The 23,326-nt window shown below is 54.5% G+C and overlaps 1 protein-coding gene and 1 long non-coding RNA gene across 2 annotated transcripts in view; one reads left to right on the top strand and one right to left on the bottom strand.

Moving 5' to 3' along the window:
• Window positions 1-23,326, top strand: part of URM1 (ubiquitin related modifier 1) — a 202,111-nt gene that overhangs the window by 105,923 nt on the left and 72,862 nt on the right. Inside the window, exon 3 of the mRNA XM_069609142.1 lies at window positions 21,878-21,959. Coding sequence (XP_069465243.1) covers window positions 21,878-21,959 — 82 coding nt within the window. The remainder of the gene's footprint in view (window positions 1-21,877; window positions 21,960-23,326) is intronic.
• On the bottom strand, window positions 5,596-15,938 carry LOC138471510 (uncharacterized). The gene is made up of 3 exons (XR_011268456.1): window positions 15,733-15,938; window positions 6,437-6,511; window positions 5,596-6,321 (listed from the first exon to the last, which is right to left on the bottom strand). It is a non-coding gene; the product is annotated as an uncharacterized lncRNA (long non-coding RNA).

Raw genomic sequence — 23,326 nt, 5'->3', positions numbered from 1 at the left:
CCTGCCTCCTGTCGTGATATGTGCTGTTTCCTATCGTTTATGGACTGCACCTTACATTGGGACATGAGATTAGTCTCTTCGGGATACCTGCCTCCTGTCGTGATATGTGCTGTTTCCTATCGTTTATGGACTGCACCTTACATTGGGACATGAGATTAGTCTCTTCTGGATACCTGCCTCCTGTCGTGATATGTGCTGTTTCCTATCGTTTATGGACTGCACCTTACATTGGGACATGAGATTAGTCTCTTCGGGATACCTGCCTCCTGTCGTGATATGTGACATATGATTCGCCTCTTCTGGATACCTGCCTCCTGTCGTGATATGTGCTGTTTCCTATCGTTTATGGACTGCACCTTACATTGGGACATGAGATTCGTCTCTTCTGGATACCTGCCTCCTGTCGTGATATGTGCTGTTTCCTATCGTTTATGGACTGCACCTTACATTGGGACATGTGATTCGCCTCTTCTGGATACCTGCCTCCTGTCGTGATATGTGCTGTTTCCTATCGTTTATGGACTGCACCTTACATTGGGACATGTGATTCGCCTCTTCTGGATACCTGCCTCCTGTCGTGATATGTGCTGTTTCCTATCGTTTATGGACTGCACCTTACATTGGGACATGAGATTAGTCTCTTCCGGATACCTGCCTCCTGTCGTGATATGTGCTGTTTCCTATCGTTTATGGACTGCACCTTACATTGGGGCACCTTACATTGGGACATGAGATTAGTCTCTTCTGGATACCTGCCCATGTTCGTCTTGAGTGCATCAATGTTTTCAGCACTTATCCTGTCTTCTGATTGAATGCTGTAAGGGATTAGGTAGACCCTTCAGCAGGCAAGTAGTACTGACTGGAGAGTACTGCTCTGGGGTGTCGGGGACCTGGATCCCCTGATCCCCTGATCCCCATGAATCCAGCAGAGTTGTAATAGTTAGACCAGTTCTGACAGTGGTTTCTTAACCATCCCCAGCAAACGCAGACCCGAGTATCGTGATACTTCCACATTCCTTATCAAGTGGCAGCCTTCGTGAGAACGTGCAGTGCCACCCCTACATGGGAATAGAACGTGCCACCCAGTCGAGGATCTTTTGTTAAAATATGACCTAAATCTTGGGACATTGATTAATAATCCCCAGAAAGTAAAAACTGTCGGAGAGAAAGGAGATTGATTAAAACAATCGCAAAGGTTAGAAATGCGATCCTTTCTAAGGCTTTCCAATGTGTGGATAAAAAATTGGGGTTTCTAGCTAAACCCTTGATAACATTTTCAGATGGTCAGGTGAGAAACAACTTCTTAAGGACAAGACTGAATCTACTACCTGTCGGGGAAGAGCTTGTAAAGCGAAAGCAGGAGGAAGAATACCTTTAAACTGTGTAAAACATACACAATCCCTTCAAATCCGACCAATCCCTTCAAATCCGACCAATCCCTTCAAATCCGACCCTGAGGCACCTGCTAATGGAGTGTGAGGGAACCCTGAGGCACCTGCTAATGGAATGTGAGGGAACCCTGAGGCACCTGCTAATGGAGTGTGAGGGAACCCTGAGGCACCTGCTAATGGAATGTGAGGGAACCCTGAGGCACCTGCTAATGGAATGTGAGGGAACCCTGAGGCACCTGCTAATGGAGTGTGAAGGAACCCCGAGGCACCTGCTAATGGAGTGTGGAGGAACCCTGAGGCACCCACTAATGGAGTGTGGAGGAACCCTGAGGCACCTGCTAATGGAGTGTGAGGGAACCCTGAGGCACCCGCTAAGGAAATGTGAAGGAACCCTGAGGCACCTGCTAATGGAATGTGAGGGAACCCTGAGGCACCTGCTAATGGAGTGTGAAGGAACCCTGAGGCACCTGCTAATGGAGTGTGAAGGCACCTGCTAATGGAGTGTGAAGGAACCCCGAGGCACCTGCTAATGGAGTGTGGAGGAACCCTGAGGCACCTGCTAATGGAATGTGAAGGAACCCTGAGGCACCTGCTAATGGAGTGTGGAGGAACCCTGAGGCACCTGCTAATGGAATGTGAAGGAACCCTGAGGCACCTGCTAATGGAATGTGAAGGAACCCTGAGGCACCTGCTAATGGAATGTGAAGGCACCTGCTAATGGAGTGTGGAGGAACCCTGAGGCACCTGCTAATGGAATGTGGAGGAACCCTGAGGCACCTGCTAATTGAGTGTGGAGGAACCCTGAGGCACCTGCTAATGGAATGTGAAGGAACCCTGAGGCACCTGCTAATGGAATGTGAAGGAACCCTGAGGCACCTGCTAATGGAATGTGGAGGAACCCTGAGGCACCTGCTAATGGAGTGTGGAGGAACCCTGAGGCACCTGCTAATGGAATGTGAAGGAACCCTGAGGCACCTGCTAATGGATTGTGGAGGAACCCGGAGGCACCTGCTAATGGAATGTGAAGGAACCCTGAGGCACCTGCTAATGGAATGTGGAGGAACCCTGAGGCACCTGCTAATGGAGTGTGGAGGAACCCTGAGGCACCTGCTAATGGAATGTGAAGGAACCCTGAGGCACCTGCTAATGGAATGTGAAGGCACCTGCTAATGGAGTGTGAAGGAACCCTGAGGCACCTGCTAATGGAGTGTGGAGGAACCATGAGGCACCTGCTAATGGAATGTGAAGGAACCCTGAGGCACCTGCTAATGGAGTGTGGAGGAACCCTGAGGCACCTGCTAATGGTATGTGAAGGAACCCTGAGGCACCTGCTAATGGAATGTGGAGGAACCCTGAGGCACCTGCTAATGGAATGTGAAGGAACCCTGAGGCACCTGCTAATGGATTGTGGAGGGACCCTGAGGCACCTGCTAATGGAATGTGAAGGAACCCTGAGGCACCTGCTAATGGAATGTGGAGGAACCCTGAGGCACCTGCTAATGGAGTGTGAAGGAACCCTGAGGCACCTGCTAATGGAATGTGAAGGAACCCTGAGGCACCTGCTAATGGAATGTGAAGGCACCTGCTAATGGAGTGTGAAGGAACCCTGAGGCACCTGCTAATGGAGTGTGGAGGAACCCTGAGGCACCTGCTAATGGAATGTGAAAGAACCCTGAGGCACCTGCTAATGGAGTGTGGAGGAACCCTGAGGCACCTGCTAATGGAATGTGAAGGAACCCTGAGGCACCTGCTAATGGAATGTGGAGGAACCCTGAGGCACCTGCTAATGGAGTGTGGAGGAACCCTGAGGCACCTGCTAATGGAATGTGAAGGAACCCTGAGGCACCTGCTAATGGAATGTGAAGGAACCCTGAGGCACCTGCTAATGGAATGTGAAGGAACCCTGAGACACCTGCTAATGGAATGTGGAGGAACCCTGAGGCACCTGCTAATGGAGTGTGGAGGAACCCTGAGGCACCTGCTAATGGAGTGTGGAGGAACCCTGAGGCACCTGCTAATGGAATGTGAAGTAACCCTGAGGCACCTGCTAATGGAATGTGAAGGCACCTGCTAATGGAGTGTGAAGGAACCCTGAGGCACCTGCTAATGGAGTGTGGAGGAACCTTGAGGCACCTGCTAATGGAATGTGAAGGAACCCTGAGGCACCTGCTAATGGAATGTGGAGGAACCCTGAGGCACCTGCTAATGGAGTGTGGAGGAACCCTGATGCACCTGCTAATGGAATGTTACGGAACCCTGAGGCACCTGCTAATGGAATGTGAAGGAACCCTGAGGCACCTGCTAATGGAATGTGAAGGAACCCTGAGGCACCTGCTAATGGAATGTGAAGGAACCCTGAGACACCTGCTAATGGAATGTGAAGGAACCCTGAGGCACCTGCTAATGGAATGTGAGGGAACCCTGAGGCACCCGCTAAGGAAATGTGAAGGAACCCTGAGGCACCCGCTAATGGAATGTTAAGGAACCCTGAGGCACCCTCTAATGGAATGTGAGGGAACCCTGAGGCACCTGCTAATGGAATATGGGGGAACTCTGAGGCACCCGCTAAAGGAATGTGAAGGAACCCTGAGGCACCCGCTAATGGAATGTGAGGGAACCCTGAGGCACCCGCTAAGGGAGTGTGGAGGAACCCTGAGGCACCTGCTAATGGAGTGTGAAGGAACCCTGAGGCACCTGCTAATGGAATGTGGAGGAACCCTGAGGCACCCGCTAATGGAGTGTAAGGGAACCCTGAGGCACCTGCTAATGGAGTGTGAAGGAACCCTGAGGCACCTTCTAATGGAGTGTGAGGGAACCCTGAGGCACCTGCTAATGCAGTGTGAAGGAACCCTGAGGCACCTGCTTATGGAATGTGAGGGAACCCTGAGGCACCTGCTAATGCAGTGTGAAGGAACCCTGAGGCACCTGCTAATGGAGTGTGAGGGAACCCTGAGGCACCTGCTAATGCAGTGTGAAGGAACCCTGAGGCACCTGCTAATGGAATGTGAGGGATCCCTGAGGCACCTGCTAATGCAGTGTGAAGGAACCCTGAGGCACCTGCTAATGGAGTGTGAGGGAACCCTGAGGCACCTGCTAATGGAGTGTGAAGGAACCCTGAGGTACCTGCTAATGGAGTGTGAAGGAACCCTGAGGCACCTGCTAATGGAGTGTGAAGGAACCCTGAGGCACCTGCTAATGGAGTGTGAGGGAACCCTGCGGCACCTGCTAATGGAGTGTGAGGGAACCCTGCGGCACCTGCTAATGGAGTGTGAGGGGACCCTGAGGCACCTGCTATGGAGTGAGGGAACCCTGAGGCACCTGCTATGGAGTGTGAAGGAACCCTCAGGCACCTGCTAATGGAGTGTGAGGGAACCCTGAGGCACCTGCTAATGGAATGTGAGGGAACCCTGAGGCACCTGCTAATGGAGTGTGAAGGAACCCTGAGGCACCTGCTAATGGAGTGTGAGGGAACCCTGAGGCACCTGCTAATGGAGTGTGAGGGAACCCTGAGGCACCTTCTAATGGAGTGTGAGGGAACCCTGAGGCACCCGCTAATGGAGTGTGAGGGAACCCTGAGGCACCCGCTAATGGAGTGTGAGGGAACCCTGAGGCACCTGCTAATGGAATGTGGAGGAACCCTGAGGCACCTGCTAATGGAATGTGAAGGAACCCTGAGGCGCCTGCTAATGGAGTGTGAGGGAACCCTGAGGCACCTGCTAATGGAGTGTGAAGGAACCCTGAGGCACCTTCTAATGGAGTGTGAGGGAACCCTGCGGCACCTGCTAATGGAGTGTGAGGGAACCCTGCGGCACCTGCTAATGGAGTGTGAGGGAACCCTGCGGCACCTGCTAATGGAGTATGAAGGAACCCTGAGGCACCCTCAGGCACCTGCTAATGGAGTGTGAAGGAACCTGGATTTTGAGATCGACTCTATTCAGAAAGTATGTGGGTGCGCAGAAGGGCTGATCTCTGAACATTTCCCGCCATGAAACTCTTCTGATATTCTCTGTAGTCGAACTTCTAAAAGAATGTAGATTTATTCACTAAAACTTTAACCCCTATTCTGAACATTTGGAGCTGTGTTGCTGCCTCGTGGTAGGGAACCCCAGGGTCCCTTTGGAACTGTGAAAAAGGAAGGATCAGCCTTAGAAACAGTGTTGGCGCTGTAAGTGGAGAATGTTAGGGAAGTGTGAGATGGTGGTGGTAGAGGGATGCCACAGAGGCGGACCTGGGCTTGGACAAACTTTAAGAGAACAGGCCCTCCTATTGCGTTTCTCAAGATTGAAATAATTACTCAAATGATCGATCTCAAAATATAGTTGGTTTTAATTTTGAAATTAGCAGAAATTAACATATATAAATCAAGAAAAAAGATTTTTTTGAAAACGTCAAAGTTGAGGTACATTTGTCAATGTGGAATCCTTAGTTGCTTTCCCTAAGGTTTGATCCTTGTGGGTCGGGAAGTCCTTGTGGGTCGGGAAGTCCTTGTGGGTCGGGAAGTCCTTAGTTCAATTCACTAGGTCTTGTTGTAGGTTGAAATAGATCCTTGTTGGTTTTAAGTCTTTAGTTCGATTCACTAGGTCTTTTAGGTTTGAGAAATCCTTGTGGGTTGGGAAGTCCTTAGTTGGATTCACTAGGTCTTGTTATAGGCTAAATAGATCCTTGTTAGTTGTAGGTCTTTAGTTCAAATCACTATTCTTTTGAGTTTAAGAAGAAAAGGTTTTTTCTGTTGATGATTTTATGGTTCCAATTTTAGGTTGCAAATACAATTAATTCTTCAATTGAAATATTCCCTTGAGATCTGGTGGTGTAGAAAACACGTTCCTCAACTAGGAGGTGTAAAAAGTATCAGTTCCTCAACACGTGTTTGCCCGCCACACGGTCGCGGTGGTTCTTCAGGAGGAGCATAAGATGTAATAGCAAGAGGTGTCTGAGAGGAAGAGGAAAAGGGAGGTTTAGGTTAACATGCGCATTGAGTCTTGTGCTGTAGAACTTGTGGGTAACACTAGGTATAATTGAGTTAATGCATCGAGCATGGTACTTACACATCCGGTCGAGTCAGTATGGTAAATATTGTTAGTTCACTTCACTCTATATATCATGAGTAGATTCCATACGGTCTGAAAAAAATAATAAAATAAGAGGCACTCAGTTATGGGTGCTCTCGTTTTGAAGTGCTCAAAATTGCAAAGCTTCACAATTGGGTTCATTGTTATATTAATTAGAAGTACAACAATGATAAACACGATAGACAAGTGAGGGTGTCTTTATGGATATTTCAAATACAGATGGTGTAGGACCAAGCTAGTCATGACTGGCAGTCAGTTTAAGCTATAATATGGTAAGAGAGCCAGTAGGTTGGAGACGTGTCTAAACGGCAGGAAATGGATGCATGGATGTAGTTGAAGGTCCTACTGGGCATCAGGTTGAATGGCAACATAGTGTTGAAAAAGTGGCTGTTTGACAAACGATAAATGCATAAAAATCGGTTGAAAGTCCTAATGGGCATAAAGTAACTGTGGAATTGTGTTGCTGCCTCGCGGTAGGGAACCCCAGGGGCCCTTTGGAGCTGTGCTGTAGCCTCGGGGAAGAGAACCCCAAGGCCCCTTTGGGAAAATGAGCCCTGAGGCCTTTCTGGAAGTGCTTTGAATTTGGGGGAAGGGGAGCTGGAAAGTAAGTTTAGAGTTGGAAGAAGCTTACAACTTTATTTTGGAACACTTTCATGTGTTACTGCTATGCTTACACATTGTATAGCTTAGTTGTGAGGGCAAGTATAGGTTCTGGACAGAGACAGACTTTTAAGTTGAACTCTTTGACTCACTCTCCTTAGTTTCGTTCAGGTAGGGAAATCCCACCTTAGCTTAGGGCACGTTAGGCCTTCTACCATCCTGACATTCCAGTTAATAAATACACTTGGTTTGAACTTTGATTCTGTTATCTGTGTCTTGCTTCATGCTGCCCTCACACCACACACAGCAGGGAATCTTGTCATACTCTGTGTGATTGCCCGCCACCTATGTGGTGATCCTGCCACATACTGTAGGAGTGTGTGGGATCCCATTTCTACGCCTGTGTATGTGTTTCCTAATGCACTGTTTGTTCTCTCTGCCCTTGAGGTGTGAACTCGGCACATATGTGTGAACCGGGTTTCTGATCTCTCACCAAACCTCCTCCACTGCTGTGTGAGTTCCCCCACCTATGTTTGTAAGATTCTCCACCTCCTGTCCTGCGCTCTCCCCTCCTGTGCTGCGCTTTACCCCCCCTCCTGTGCTGGACTCTCTCCCCTCCTGTGCTGGGCTCTCTCCCCTCTCCCGTGCTGGGCTCTCTCCCCTCTCCCATGCTGGGCTCTCTCCCCTCTCCCATGCTGGGCTCTCTCCCCTCTCCCGTGCTGGGCTCTCTCCCCTCTCCCGTGCTGGGCTCTCTCCCCTCTCCCGTGCTGGGCTCTCTCCCCTCTCCCGTGCTGGGCTCTCTTCCCCTCTCCCGTGCTGGGCTCTCTTCCCTCTCCCGTGCTGGGCTCTCTCCCCTCTCCCGTGCTGGGCTCTCTCCCCTCTCCCGTGCTGGGCTCTCTCCCCTCTCCCGTGCTGGGCTCTCTCCCCTCTCCCGTGCTGGGCTCTCTCCCCTCTCCCGTGCTGGGCTCTCTCCCCTCTCCCGTGCTGAGCTCTTTCCCCTCTCGTGTGCTGAGCTCTTTCCCCTCTCCCGTGCTGGGCTCTCTCCTGAGCTCTCTCCCCTCTCCCGTGCTGGGCTCTCTCCCCTCTTCCGTGCTGGGCTCTCGCCTGTGCTGGGCTCTCTCCCCTCTCCCGTGCTGAGCTCTTTCCCCTCGTGTGCTGGGCTCTCTCCCCTCTCGTGTGCTGGGCTCTCTCCCCTCTCGTGTGCTGGGCTCTCTCCCCTCTCGTGTGCTGGGCTCTCTCCCCTCTCGTGTGCTGGGCTCTCTCCCCTCTCCCGTGCTGGGCTCTCTCCCCTCTCCCGTGCTGGGCTCTCTCCCCTCTCCCGTGCTGGGCTCTCTCCCCTCTCCCGTGCTGGGCTCTTTCCCCTCTCGTGTGCTGAGCTCTTTCCCCTCTCGTGTGCTGAGCTCTTTCCCCTCTCCCGTGCTGGGCTCTCTCCCCTCTCCCGTGCTGAGCTCTTTCCCCTCTCCCGTGCTGAGCTCTTTCCCCTCTCCCGTGCTGGGCTCTCTCCCCTCTCCCGTGCTGAGCTCTTTCCCCTCTCCCGTGCTGAGCTCTTTCCCCTCTCCCGTGCTGAGCTCTTTCCCCTCTCCCGTGCTGAGCTCTTTCCCCTCTCCCGTGCTGAGCTCTTTCCCCTCTCGTGTGCTGGGCTCTCTCCCCTCTCCCGTGCTGGGCTCTCTCCCCTCTCCCGTGCTGGGCTCTCTCCCCTCTCCCGTGCTGGGCTCTCTCCCCTCTCCCGTGCTGGGCTCTCTCCCCTCTCGTGTGCTGGGCTCTCTCCCCTCTCCCGTGCTGGGCTCTCTCCCCTCTCCCGTGCTGGGCTCTCTCCCCTCTCCCGTGCTGGGCTCTCTCCCCTCTCCCGTGCTGGGCTCTCTCCCCTCTCCCGTGCTGAGCTCTTTCCCCTCTCGTGTGCTGAGCTCTTTCCCCTCTCCCGTGCTGGGCTCTCTCCCGTGCTGGGCTCTCTCCCCTCTCCCGTGCTGGACTCTCTCCCCTCTCGTGTGCTGAGCTCTTTCCCCTCTCGTGTGCTGGGCTCTCTCCCCTCTCCCGTGCTGGGCTCTCTCCCCTCTCCCGTGCTGGGCTCTCTCCCCTCTCCCGTGCTGGGCTCTCTCCCCTCTCCCGTGCTGGGCTCTCTCCCCTCTCCCGTGCTGAGCTCTTTCCCCTCTCGTGTGCTGAGCTCTTTCCCCTCTCCCGTGCTGGGCTCTCTCCCGTGCTGGGCTCTCTCCCCTCTCCCGTGCTGGACTCTTCCGCCCTCGTGTGCTGAGCTCTTTCCTCTCTCGTGTGCTGAGCTCTCCCGCCCTCGTGTGCTGAGCTCTCCCGCCCTCGTGTGCTGAGCTCTCCCGCCCTCGTGTGCTGAGCTCTTTCCTCTCTCGTGTGCTGAGCTCTCCCGCCCTCGTGTGCTGAGCTCTCCCGCCCTCGTGTGCTGAGCTCTCCCGCCCTCGTGTGCTGAGCTCTTTCCTCTCTCGTGTGCTGCTGAGATCTTCTCCCCCTCCTGTGTTGTGCTCCCACCTCCCCCTACTGTGCTGAACTCTACAGCGATCATCTCCTTCAGTGTGCAAAGTCACTCACCACCTGGATGCAACCTCCCACTCCCCATCTGTGTGTTCCCCCCTCCCCATCTGTGTGTTCCCCCCCTCCCCATCTGTGTGTTCCCCCCCTCCCCATCTGTGTGTTCCCCCCCTCCCCATCTGTGTGTTCCCCCCCTCCCCATCTGTGTGTTCTCCCCCTCCCCATCTGTGTGTTCTCCCCCTCCCCATCTGTGTGTTCCCCCCTCCCCATCTGTGTGTTCCCCCCTCCCCATCTGTGTGTTCCCCCCCTCCCCATCTGTGTGTTCTCCCCCTCCCCATCTGTGTGTTCTCCCCCTCCCCATCTGTGTGTTCCCCCCTCCCCATCTGTGTGTTCTCCTCCTCCCCATCTGTGTGTTCTCCTCCCCAACTGAGTGTTCTCCCCCTGCCCATCTGTGTGTTCTCCCCCTGCCCATCTGTGTGTTCTCCCCTGCCCATCTGTGTGTTCTCCCCCTCCCCATCTGTGTGTTCCCCCTCCCCATCTGTGTGTTCCCCCTGCTCATCTGTGTGTTCTCCCCCTGCCCATCTGTGTGTTCTCCCCCTGCCCATCTGTGTGTTCTCCCCCTGCCCATCTGTGTGTTCTCCCCCTGCCCATCTGTGTGTTCTCCTCCTGCTCATCTGTGTGTTCTCCCCTGCCCATGTGTGTGTTCCCCCCTCTCCTGATTTGTGTCCCCCCTCCAAGCCCCCCCTCCTGGTTTGTGTGCCCCCCTCCACGCCCCTATCCTGGTTTGTGTGTCCTCCCTCCCTCCTGGTTTGTGTGCCCCCCTTCCTGGTTTGTGTGCCCCCCTCCACGCCCCTATCCTGGTTTGTGTGTCCTCCCTCCTGGTTTGTGTGCCCCCCCCCTCCTGGTTTGTGTGCCCCCCTCCTGGTTTGTATGTTCTTCTCCCTCTGATTTGTGTGTGATTTTTTTTTTCCTCTCCTGTTTGGGATTCTCTCCGCCCACCCGCCCACCACAGAAGGCACATCCTTCTCTTGGGTGTTATTCTCCCGGACACCCACTCGTCTTGGCCCGCCCCCCCCCCCCCCCCCGTGTGCCTGTTCCCCTCCTTATGTCTGTTCCCCTCCTTGAGCCTGCTCTCCCCCCCTTGTGCCTGCACAACCCCCCCTTGTGCCTGCACCCCCCCTTGTGCCTGCACCCCCCCTTGTGCCTGCACCCCCCTGTGCCTGCTCTCCCCCCGTGCCTGCTCTCCCCCCATGTGCCTGCTCCCCCCTCCTTCTTGTTCCTGCTCCCCTCCTTGAGCCTGCTCTCCCCCCCCCATGAGCCTGCTCTCCCCCCCCATGAGCCTGCTCTCCCCCCCCATGAGCCTGCTCCCCCCCTTGTGCCTGCACCCCCCCTGTGCCTGCTCTCCCCCCCGTGCCTGCTCTCCCCCCCTTGTGCCTGCTCTCCCCTCCTTCTTGTGCCTGCTCCCCCACCTTGTTCCTGCTCCCCTCCTTGAGCCTGCTCTCCCCCCCACGAGCCTGCTGTCCCCACCTTGTGCCTGCTCCCCCACCTTGTTCCTGCTCCCCCCCTTGTGCCTGCTCTCCCCCCCTTGTGCCTGCTCTCCCCCCCTTGTGCCTGCTCTCCCCCCCTTGTGCCTGCTGTCCCCCCTTGTGCCTGCTGTCCCCCCTTGTGCCTGCTCTCCCCCCTTGTGCCTGCTCTCCCCCCCTTGTGCCTACTCTCCCCCCCTTGTGCCTACTCTCCCCCCTTTGTGTGATGCCCTTCTCCTCCTTGCATGAGCTCCATGTCCTCTTCTGCTCTGCAGTGCCAGAGAGACTGTTTGGCCAGACAGCTCTCTGTTTCTAGCACAGCATCTCCTAATCTGCAGCAGAGCCTTAATGCTTCTGCCCAGGCAGCATATTCTGCAAGGAGCCTCTGCCAAGGCTGAACCTGTGAGTGGAGAAAAGAAATGCATTTCTGGGCACTAGACCAAGTCAGCAGCAGCGATTCAAGCAGTGCCTTTTAGCATGTGGCTATAAAGCCCATCAGTGACAAAGTGGGTGCCACGTGAGCACCGCCTGGTCTGGGGATAAACCCATCAGTGGGAGAAGCTAGTAGCCACTTCGCCAGCGCAGGTGGGTCCTGCTGGTCCAAACCCATCAGCGATGTCACTCTTTCTTCACTCCTGTCTGCCCTTCCCCCGCCTCTCCCCACTTGCCTCTTGGTTTCGTCCCTGTGCACCGTTTATAAATGTGGGCCGTGGTTTGGACCCACCGAACCCTTCTTCTCTTCATGCTGCCTGGCACTTGCTTCTAGTTACTCCTCACCGCCTAGTGGTCACTCCTACTGTGGTTCTTTCCCCTTCCTAGCTCTGTAACCTTGCAATACTCTCCTCGTTTCTGTCTTTTTTGCCCCCTCACTTCTTAGTACATTCATTTCTTTACTGAAATCCTTTTTTAATGTGCTCTGCAGTGAGTGAGCACCCTCGTGAAAAGGATTTACGAGGTTTAGGACGATTTTCCCGCATCAAAAGGTTCGCATTAACCTTTTGTTCCAAAAATGCTACCACCAAAGGTTCGAACCTTTGGTGGTAGCATTATATAAAAAAAACGGGGGCGTCCCCCCGGCTGCGGGCTCCCTATACTTTATGGCAGAGTGAGCGGGGGCTGCGTGCTCCCTATACTTAATGGCATAGTGAGCGGGGGCTGCGGCTCCCTATACTTTATGGCATAGTGAGCGGGGGCTGCGGCTCCCTATACTTTATGGCATAGTGAGCGGGGGCTGCGGGCTCCCTATACTTTATGGCAGAGTGAGCGGGGGCTGCGGGCTCCCTATACTTTATGGCATAGTGAGCGGGGGCTGCGGCTCCCTATACTTTATGGCATAGTGAGCGGGGGCTGCGGCTCCCTATACTTTATGGCATAGTGAGCGGGGGCTGCGGCTCCCTATACTTTATGGCATAGTGAGCGGGGGCTGCGGCTCCCTATACTTTATGGCATAGTGAGCGGGGGCTGCGGGCTCCCTATACTTTATGGCATAGTGAGCGGGGGCTGCGGGCTCCCTATACATAATGGCATAGTGAGCGGGGGCTGCGGGCTCCCTATACTTTATGGCATAGTGAGCGGGGGCTGCGGCTCCCTATACTTTATGGCATAGTGAGCGGGGGCTGCGGGCTCCCTATACTTTATGGCATAGTGAGCGGGGGCTGCGGCTCCCTATACTTTATGGCATAGTGAGCGGGGGCTGCGGCTCCCTATACTTTATGGCATAGTGAGCGGGGGCTGCGGGCTCCCTATTCTTTATGGCATAGTGAGCGGGGGCTGCGGGCTCCCTATACTTTATGGCATAGTGAGCGGGGGCTGCGGCTCCCTATACTTTATGGCATAGTGAGCGGGGGCTGCGGGCTCCCTATACATAATGGCATAGTGAGCGGGGGCTGCGGGCTCCCTATACTTTATGGCATAGTGAGCGGGGGCTGCGGGCTCCCTATACTTTATGGCATAGTGAGCGGGGGCTGCGGGCTCCCTATTCTTTATGGCATAGTGAGCGGGGGCTGCGGGCTCCCTATACTTTATGGCATAGTGAGCGGGGGCTGCGGGCTCCCTATACTTTATGGCATAGTGAGCGGGGGCTGCGGCTCCCTATACTTTATGGCATAGTGAGCGGGGGCTGCGGCTCCCTATTCTTTATGGCATAGTGAGCGGGGGCTGCGGGCTCCCTATACTTTATGGCATAGTGAGCGGGGGCTGCGGGCTCCCTATTCTTTATGGCATAGTGAGCGGGGGCTGCGGCTCCCTATACTTTATGGCATAGTGAGCGGGGGCTGCGGGCTCCCTATACTTTATGGCATAGTGAGCGGGGGCTGCGGGCTCCCTATACTTTATGGCATAGTGAGCGGGGGCTGCGGGCTCCCTATACTTTATGGCATAGTGAGCGGGGGCTGCGGGCTCCCTATTCTTTATGGCATAGTGAGCGGGGGCTGCGGGCTCCCTATACTTTATGGCATAGTGAGCGGGGGCTGCGGGCTCCCTATTCTTTATGGCATAGTGAGCGGGGGCTGCGGCTCCCTATACTTTATGGCATAGTGAGCGGGGGCTGCGGGCTCCCTATACTTTATGGCATAGTGAGCGGGGGCTGCGGGCTCCCTATACTTTATGGCATAGTGAGCGGGGGCTGCGGCTCCCTATACTTTATGGCATAGTGAGCGGGGGCTGCGGGCTCCCTATACTTTATGGCATAGTGAGCGGGAACTGCGGGCTCCCTATACATAATGGCATAGTGAGCGGGGGCTGCGGGCTCCCTATACTTTATGGCATAGTGAGCGGGGGCTGCGGCTCCCTATACTTTATGGCATAGTGAGCGGGGGCTGCGGGCTCCCTATACTTTATGGCATAGTGAGCGGGGGCTGCGGGCTCCCTATACTTTATGGCATAGTGAGCGGGGGCTGCGGGCTCCCTATACTTTATGGCATAGTGAGCGGGGGCTGCGGGCTCCCTATACTTTATGGCATAGTGAGCGGGGGCTGCGGCTCCCTATACTTTATGGCATAGTGAGCGGGGGCTGCGGGCTCCCTATACTTTATGGCATAGTGAGCGGGGGCTGCGGGCTCCCTATACATAATGGCATAGTGAGCGGGGGCTGCGGGCTCCCTATACTTTATGGCATAGTGAGCGGGGGCTGCGGCTCCCTATACTTTATGGCATAGTGAGCGCGGGCTGCGGGCTCCCTATACTTTATGGCATAGTGAGCGGGGGCTGCGGCTCCCTATACTTTATGGCATAGTGAGCGGGGGCTGCGGGCTCCCTATACTTTATGGCATAGTGAGCGGGGGCTGCGGCTCCCTATACTTTATGGCATAGTGAGCGGGGGCTGCGGGCTCCCTATACTTTATGGCATAGTGAGCGGGGGCTGCGGCTCCCTATACTTTATGGCATAGTGAGCGGGGGCTGCGGGCTCCCTATACTTTATGGCATAGTGAGCGGGGGCTGCGGGCTCCCTATACATAATGGCATAGTGAGCGGGGGCTGCGGGCTCCCTATACTTTATGGCAGAGTGAGCGGGGGCTGCGGCTCCCTATACTTTATGGCATAGTGAGCGGGGGCTGCGGGCTCCCTATACTTTATGGCATAGTGAGCGGGGGCTGCGGCTCCCTATACTTTATGGCATAGTGAGCGGGGGCTGCGGGCTCCCTATACTTTATGGCATAGTGAGCGGGGGCTGCGGGCTCCCTATACTTTATGGCATAGTGAGCGGGGGCTGCGGGCTCCCTATACTTTATGGCATAGTGAGCGGGGGCTGCGGGCTCCCTATACTTTATGGCATAGTGAGCGGGGGCTGCGGCTCCCTATACTTTATGGCATAGTGAGCGGGGGCTGCGGGCTCCCTATACTTTATGGCATAGTGAGCGGGGGCTGCGGCTCCCTATTCTTTATGGCATAGTGAGCGGGGGCTGCGGGCTCCCTATACTTTATGGCATAGTGAGCGGGGGCTGCGGCTCCCTATACTTTATGGCATAGTGAGCGGGGGCTGCGGGCTCCCTATACATAATGGCATAGTGAGCGGGGGCTGCGGGCTCCCTATACTTTATGGCATAGTGAGCGGGGGCTGCGGGCTCCCTATACTTTATGGCATAGTGAGCGGGGGCTGCGGGCTCCCTATTCTTTATGGCATAGTGAGCGGGGGCTGCGGGGGACACTCCCGCAGCCTTCCGTTTCCAAAAGAAAAAGAGAAGAAAAGGACCCTGTGGCGCTGGTTCCCAATCACGAAAGTGAAAGGGAACTGGCCTGCAGGAACCCAGCGTGAAGAGGAAGGTACGTGGGGTTTGTTTATGTTGGGGTGTGGGTGGGGGGGTGTTATGGGGGTGTTGTGTGTGTGGGTGTGAGTTTGTATGTGTGCTCGCATGAGAAAGGTGCAAACTTTTTGTAGTTCGCACCTTTCTCATGTGAACGATTTGCCTGCGGTAATTTCAGCCACGTGCAAATCACTCGGATTCATGCACGAGAAGCCCATGCCACAGCCACTCAGGGGTTCGCAGCGCCAAAGTATAACTGGGATCATGGGGCGCAAGCACCCCCGCCCATCTCCGCAAGAGCTAGGTGCAGGCAGGAAGTGGGGCCATATATATGGTCCCTATAAGTAGACCCTACACAGGGGGAGCGGCATATTTGTTTACCCGCTCCCCATGCAGCAAGTCAGCTTTGCCCTACCTGCGTTGCGTGGATAAGCTGGCAAACTTCGGATGGCATTAACTGCTTTGCGCGACCCGTTGGTGTAGCAGCGTGGTGTTGCATGTGTACCCAGGCACATCAAAGTCATCAGCGGCATTAGGGGACTCTGGTCGGCCCCGAGGTGAGGCTCCAGTGGCAGCGGTGCACAGCGGGCAGGGGGAGAGAGAGGCAAGAGGCCCACAAGCTCTGCAAGCGTGTAGCAGTGAATGCCCACCCACCCACCAAAGGAAAACCCCTGAATAAATCCTGTGCAAAGCAGGAGGGGGGAGCAGCCAGGAGGCAAAGCATTGTGGCGAAGAAACGAGGGGGGTGGCTGAGAATATCCAACAGATAGTGGAAAGGACCTACCAACGCGGCAGTTATGACTAATGGTGTGGTGGCCATCTTGGGGTGGGCTGGTGAGCAGGCCCACCATTCAGGGGCATCTTGGATGAGGAACAAGACAAAGGAATTTTACAAGCATAATTCTTCTTCCTCGTTGCAGTGCTTTACGGAAAAGAATAAATAAGCAATGGTTAGAGGCATGCTTAGTCTGAGTGGAGCTGAAAGCAACACCAGAGGAGATGTCAGACCTTGGGAGAAGAATCAGAGCAGCCACAAAGGACACAGGGGTGGACTGGCTCATAGCGAAGTCAACGGCAAAAGGAGGAGAAAGAGCAAGAGACATTGGTAGTGTCGGAAGATACCGAGGGCGAGGACTATGTGCCAGACGCACCTGCGGAGATTGGGCGGAAAGAGCCCAAGGAGATAGAAAGTGAGACATGGGAGGGTTATTCCGGTACACCAGAGAGAATGGCCGCAGCTCTAAAAAGGAAAGACATGGAGGAGGAGAATGACCCACCAGCAACAAAAAGACCACAAAGAGACAGGAAGGCATCGTGGAAGGTGGTGGAAGCTAGTGGGGAGATGGATGTGCAGAAGCAGCAGGCGAATGCCAGGACTAAGACGCCGCTAGGGGCCTTAACGGCGGTGGCAAACCAGGACACATTGGGTGAGAGGATCGCAAAATGGTGGAGATGCATGTAGAGAAAGCGCTGAAAAGTTTGCATGACAGCAGGTGGATCGTGAATTTGAATGCTTGCCGGGATAACTATGAGTTGCAGGCCGGGGCAAATGTGAGTGGCGGCACGAGCGCAGCGCTGGGGGAGAACAGCAGGCCCGCAATAGGGGGAGGCGAAGGAGCCATTGCGGGCGGCGAAGCACGGCGGGGCCTCAGCAGCACATGGTTTGTCCACGCAGGGGAGGGGCACAGCTCCCGAACTAAGTGGGGGAGAGCTAGCAGGAAGGGAGGGAGCTGGTCCCCTACCAGTGGTCTTTCCTGGGGAAACATGGGTACTCGGAAAGAGGGGCGTCCAGGGGGTAGTAGGAATAGCAGACATGGGCTCATCAGTGGTAGAGGTCAGGAGGGGCCAAGGGTGCACGCCATTGACCACCAGGACTGCTGGCTTAGTGTGGCACGTGCCATTGGAAATCAAGGAAAAAGTTTGGAGCACAGCCTTCATGGACCTATACACTCTGCTCGAGCTAGAGCCGGTGGGGCTGGACATAGTAAAGGGGGCCGAGAAACAGGAGGACAGGAGGGATAGCAGGAAGAGAGTGAGGAAGGAAAGGAACATCATTCATTGGTTCTATGCCTTCGGGAGGTACACGCTCATCACATACCAGCAGCGCATACACGAGGCTCCTGAAAAGTATGGGGTGACGCCTGGCTGGAGTACAATGAAGGGGTTCAGGTTGAAGATGCAGATGTTTCCAAGCATGAACTGGGATGAGGATGTGTCCGGGTACATCCATAAGATGATAGCAAGCAACGGGCGGAAGGTCTTGCCAGTGGGGGAGCAGCAGCAACCAGGGGAGAGGAAATACCAGAGCTGGCAGGGCAGGTCCTACCAGGGTAACAATGGAGGAAGGTGGCCCTTTAGGGGCAGCGGTGGTGCCTGGTCCAGGAGCAGTGGATCTGGAAGGGACACCACCTGCTGGTAGTTTGAGAAAGGGGACTGCACGTGGGGGGAAAACTGCAAGTTCAGGCACACGTGCAGCAAATGCGGCGGAGTCCACACGGCCGCCCGGTGCGTAAGTAAGGAACAGGTCCCCAAGCAGAGGGAGCAGGCAAAGTTGAAGGGAGGGGGTACCTCGTGTGGGGTTAATAACCCCAACCCCAATTAAGCTTGAGACCATGCGGCTGCTGCTGAATTCCAATCGAGGGCTCGATCTGGACCAGTGTTCGGTGGATTATACCCCCTTCGACGAGGCACTCGACCTGGTGATGGAGGCAGGCAGAGGGGTGCTGCTGGCAAAGGCAGATCTTGAGTCGGCATTCTGGCTGTTGCTGGTCCACCCGGACAGCTTTAGATTGCTGGGGCTCCAATTTCAGGACAAGCTCTACTTCGACAAGTGCATGCCAATGGGCTGTGCTATCTCGTACCACTATTTTGAGCTGTTCAGCACATTCCTCGAGTGGACAGTTAGAAGTAGGTGCGCAGGGGCAAGAGTGGTGCACTACCTGGATGACTTCCTATTTGTGGGTAAGAGCGGCGAGGAAGGCTGTGGGTCTGCGCTAAGGGCTTTTGAGCATCTGGCCGAGGAATTGGGTGTCTTGCTAGCCGGGAAGAAAACTTTCAGGCCAATCATGGGAAGGAATGAGAAGGCAACTCTAGTGGAATTGTAGAAGCTGATGGGGAAGCTCAACTGTGCAGGCAGGGTGATCCCAGTGGGCATGGTTTTTGCAAGAAGGCTGGCCCTTAAGACAACAGTGCTGGCACAGGGGCACAACTGCGTGCAGATGGGGGCGTGGGTGAAGAGAGACCTGCAAGTATGGGAGAGATTCCTGGAATCCACAATGGGATGTCAGTCTGAGGGGAGCCATGGTGGTCCAGCCAAGAGGTTGAGCTGTTCAGACGCCTCAGGTGGCGTGGGGTTTGGAGTATATTTGGCAGGGAGCTGGTGCGCGAGGGCATGGCCATGGGCATGAATTAAGGAAGGGCTGACAGGGAACATAAAGTTCAGGGAGCTGTTTGCCATCGTAGTCAGCTTCCATATATGGCAGGAGAGGTTAATAAGAAGATCACTTTGTGGTGCGGCAACCAGGCAGTGGTCTAGGAAGTGACTAGTGGCGCAGCTAGCTGCCCGTTAGTGCCTGCCCTGCTATGGTTTTTAACACTGACATTGCTAAAACTGAACACAGAGGTGAGGCTGAGGCATATCCTGGGCATGCATAACAGCATAGCTGACGCTTTGTCTAGTTTACAGTGGCAGAGATTCAGGCAGCTTGCGCCAGGTGCAGAAGAGCAGATGTCAGTGGCACCGGAGTGGCTCTGGGGGATAGTGAGGAGGTTCTAAGGACACTTGTGGACAATTCAGTGGCCCCAGGTACGTTGCAGTGGTACAAGGGGCATTGGAGGAGCTTTCTGGAGATAGCAAAGTCCAGGGGGTCAGTTGGGGAGCAGGATGTGCTGAGGTTCATAACGGGGGCCATCATGGCCAGCAGAAGCAGGGCGTGGGCAGCCACCACACTAGTGGCAGTGGCTTTCTTTACCATGACCGGAGGGGAGGCCAACCCCACTAAGAGCAAAGTCATAAAGGCAGCCATGAAGGGCTGGGGGAGCCTGGAAGGAAGGGAGCCGGATCACAGGCGGTCCATCACCTTCCTAGATCTGGCAGGCATTATGAGCAAGGTCACAAAGGCAGCCATGAAGGGCTGGGGGAGCCTGGAAGGAAGGGAGCCGGATCACAGGCGGTCCATCACCTTCCTAGATCTGGCAGCCATTATGAGCAAGGTCACAAAGGCAGCCATGAAGGGCTGGGGGAGCCTGGAAGGAAGGGAGCCGGATCACAGGCGGTCCATCACCTTCCTAGATCTGGCAGGCATTATGAGCAAGGTCACAAAGGTAGCCATGAAGGGCTGGGGGAGCCTGGAAGGAAGGGAGCCGGATCACAAACGGCCCATCACCTTCCTAGATCTGGCAGGCATTATGAGCAAGGTCACAAAGGCGGCCATGAAGGGCTGAGGGAGCCTGGAAGGAAGGGAGCCGGATCACAGGCGGTCCATCACCTTCCTAGATCTGGCAGCCATTATGAACAAGGCCATGGCCATTTGCTCAGGAGCTTAGGAGACCAGCCTCTTCCGAGTGGCATCAGCTTGGATTTCTTCTGGGCTTTTAGGGTTAGCGAACTGGCGGCGGCTTACTAAGCAGGGGACGGCCAGGGCGGCCTCAGGGAGGCTGATGTGGTACTGCAGGAACAAGAAGTGGCCATGTCGCTGAGGAGGTCAAAGACAGGCCAGGCTGGGAAAGGGTAATGGGTCTGGCCGCGCTGCATAAGTGAGGTCAGCTGCTCCCCGGTATGTCTGCTGCAAGCTTTCCTGGCAGGAAGGGGTGCTGCGAACCTGTTTGCTCACACGGACGGTCTGCCGCTGACAATGTTTTAGTTTAGGGCAGTGTTGGGCTGGTATTGAAGAGAGACAGTATGGCACCCACTAGTTCAGAATAGGAGCGGTCTCCGAGGCAGCGGGGGCAGGGACCATTGTTCAGGAGAATAACATGATTGGGCATTGGAAATCAGGGACCTACAAAAAGTACATCAGAACCAACAGAATGTAGAGCTATCCACTGACGGTCTGTATATATTTCTTTTACCCTATGCCAGGGGATGCCATGCAAGTCGGAAAGGTGGTATGGCTGATTGGCCACTCGTTCATAATGAGAGTGGCCGAGTGGTCGGACACCAGGGGGCATGGAAGAGATGGGGCCCTGAACAATATTGACATGCCATGGTTTGGTAAGGAAGGAATGAGATGGGAGCAGCTGGAGGAAACCGTGGCAGCATTAGGAGGAGAGGGGCCCTCCCGACATATTGGTTATTCATCGAGGGGGGAATGACCTGGCCCAGTTGGGGAGAGGGGTCCTGGTGTGTAAAATGTGCTGCACTATGTGGGCATTGAGTAAGACCTTGGGGGCGTGCAAACTGATGTGGGCAGGCATTATTCCTAGGTTTATATGGCATGAGGCCAAGTCAATTGCAGCGGTTGAAAAGTCCAGAAAAAAGCTGAACTTGGCTATGTCAACATTTTGCAATAGGCAGGTTTCTTAACAATTGGGCACAGCTCATTAATCTAGGAGTGCCCACTCATTATCAAGAGGATGGGGTGCAAAGGTCAGATATGGGCTGGTACCTTTTTTTGCTGAATTTGGAGGACGCCCTGAGAGGGCGAGGGTGTGAATGGAGGCTAGTTTCGGCAGTTATGGGGGCGGAAAAGGGGCAGAAATCCTTTTTTTGCTGTGGCAGTAACTCAGATGATCGAACAGTGCCTAAACTAAACTCGTCCCCAGTACCCAACACAGCGGGGGGTTCTGTACGGTATAAAGAGGATGGGCACCCCTGTGGTCGTCGGCTTCCATTTTACCCTGGTGGAAAAAGAAAAGCATAGTGACACTCCCTGCAGCCCATCAGCGGCGGATGCCAATGTTTTACGCCCAGACTGACAGACTGGTAGGCTCGGGGATTGGTGGCCTAAGTATGCTTGAAAGGAATGTACAAGTAAAAGAGAGTTTGCTGGAAATAAAGGAACAGAGGAAAGTGTAAGGGGTGTGCGAAGGAATATGTAAACAAAAAGGTGCTGCTGATCGTTTGGGATTGTAATAAAGTATTGAATATGCCATTGTCTGGTTTGCCGTGACAGTGTGAAATGTGTGATAATAAAACTGCAGCCTTGTTGTGCCACAAATGGAGAGGTTGGTCTGGCCTCAGTTATTTAGACACGGTGCGCTGCAACAGGATGGTTCGGTATTCTGGACACAGTGCAGTAGGAGGTTATGTGACCCTGACGTTGAATGGCTGGGTACTCTGGACACAGTGCAGCAGGAGGTTATGTGACCCTGACATTGAATGGCTGGGTACTCTGGACACAGTGCAGTAGGAGGTTATGTGACCTCCGACGTTGAATGGCTCGGTACTCTGGACACAGTGTAGTAGGAGGTTATGTGACCTCTGACGTTGAATGGCTGGGTACTCTGGACACAGTGCAGTAGGATGTTATGTGACCTCTGACGTTGAATGGCCCGGTACTCTGGGCACAGTGCAGTAGGATGTTATGTGACCTTTGAAGTCTTTCCCTTTTCTTGTTCAGGGGATGTCCGACGTCTTCTGATGTGGATCAAGGGGAACATGTTGAAGGAGCGCCCAGAGCTGTTTATTCAAGGAGACTCTGTGTAAGTGTCATGGGGTTAATCCTTGAAGCCAGTTATCCTGATTTTGTGTGGTTAAGGTCCCTGTGCCCATCTCCTCTTCTCCCTCTCGTCTACTGTACCCCACATTCCTCCTTCCAATCCGAGCTTATCACTGGAGAACCATTTCTGAAGTGCCCTTTTCTATGAAGCTGCCCACCACTAGTGCACTGCTGATCCCTTTCTCTGTCGTCCCTTCTATGCCACCCCTGTCTCCATCCATTCATCAGCTGATTCCATCCCTTCTGTGCCATCCCTGCCACTGTTTCAGCTGATTACATTTCTTCTGTGCCATCCCTTCTGTGCCATCCCTTTTGCAACCATTCCTTTGCCTCAGGACCTTTCACCTCCCCTCTGAAGCACTCCCTTGTGCATCCACATCTCAAGAAACCCACAGCTGATCCTTCCTGTACGGCTAACTATCGCCCAATCTCCATTACTCCCTTTCGGGCACACTTCTGGAAAAGTTGGCCATCTCTCAGCTTAACCTTCATTCTGATTCTGTTGGCTGTCTGCATGACCACCAGTCTGGCTTCAGAGTGGCCATAAGCATGGAAACTGTCCTCCTGAACAGCCGTGAAGATCTGCTCTCCAACCTTCACTCTAGCATTCCCTCTGTCCTCATCCTACTCTATCTCTATTCTGCCTTCGACACGGTCAACCATACCATTCTGCTCAACCGTCTCTGTGCTAACCTAGGTATCACTGATCAGGCTCTGGCCTGGCTAACCTCTTTCCTCTCTGATCAACACTCCCAGGTCCAACTGGGGTCCTTCCTATCATCTATCGTCCTCTCCATTTGTGGTGTTCCCCAGGGGTCTAACCTCTCGCCCTGGCTTTTCAACCTATACCTGGCAACTCTCACCCACTGCATTGCCATTTTCTGCTCAAATTTCCAGTGTTACGCTGATGACACTGAACTCATTTTCAGGCTGCCCTCTGCCACCTCCTCTCCCTCTCTCGTCTCTGATTGCCTAACTGCCATTCAAGATTGGTGTGCCGCCAATGATCTTTGTCTGAATGCCAGCAAGACGGAGATCCTCCTCATCGGCACACCTTCACCATCCTTTCCCCTCCCTCTCTGGCCGGCCTCTATTGACCCTCCTCCTACCCCCCACCTGCGAGGTTAAGAACCTTGGGGTCATCTTTGACTCCACACGTTCCTTCTCCGCCCACATCTCTGAGGTCTCTAAAAAGTCAAACTTCCTACTGCACCTCCTCAGAGGTACTCTGCCTTTCCTCTCCTTCCACCAGAAGCTCACTGTCTCCCAAGCTTTGGTTCTCTCTAGGTTGGACTATTGTAACAGCCTCTTTCTAAATCTACCTGCCTCTACTCTTCGCCCTCTGCAACT

This window comes from Ambystoma mexicanum, chromosome 8 (assembly GCF_040938575.1).
Source record: "Ambystoma mexicanum isolate Mex_15411 chromosome 8, UKY_AmexF1_1, whole genome shotgun sequence".
NCBI classification, from domain to species: Eukaryota; Metazoa; Chordata; class Amphibia; order Caudata; family Ambystomatidae; genus Ambystoma; species Ambystoma mexicanum.
This window is presented reverse-complemented; position numbering and strand designations above follow the sequence as displayed.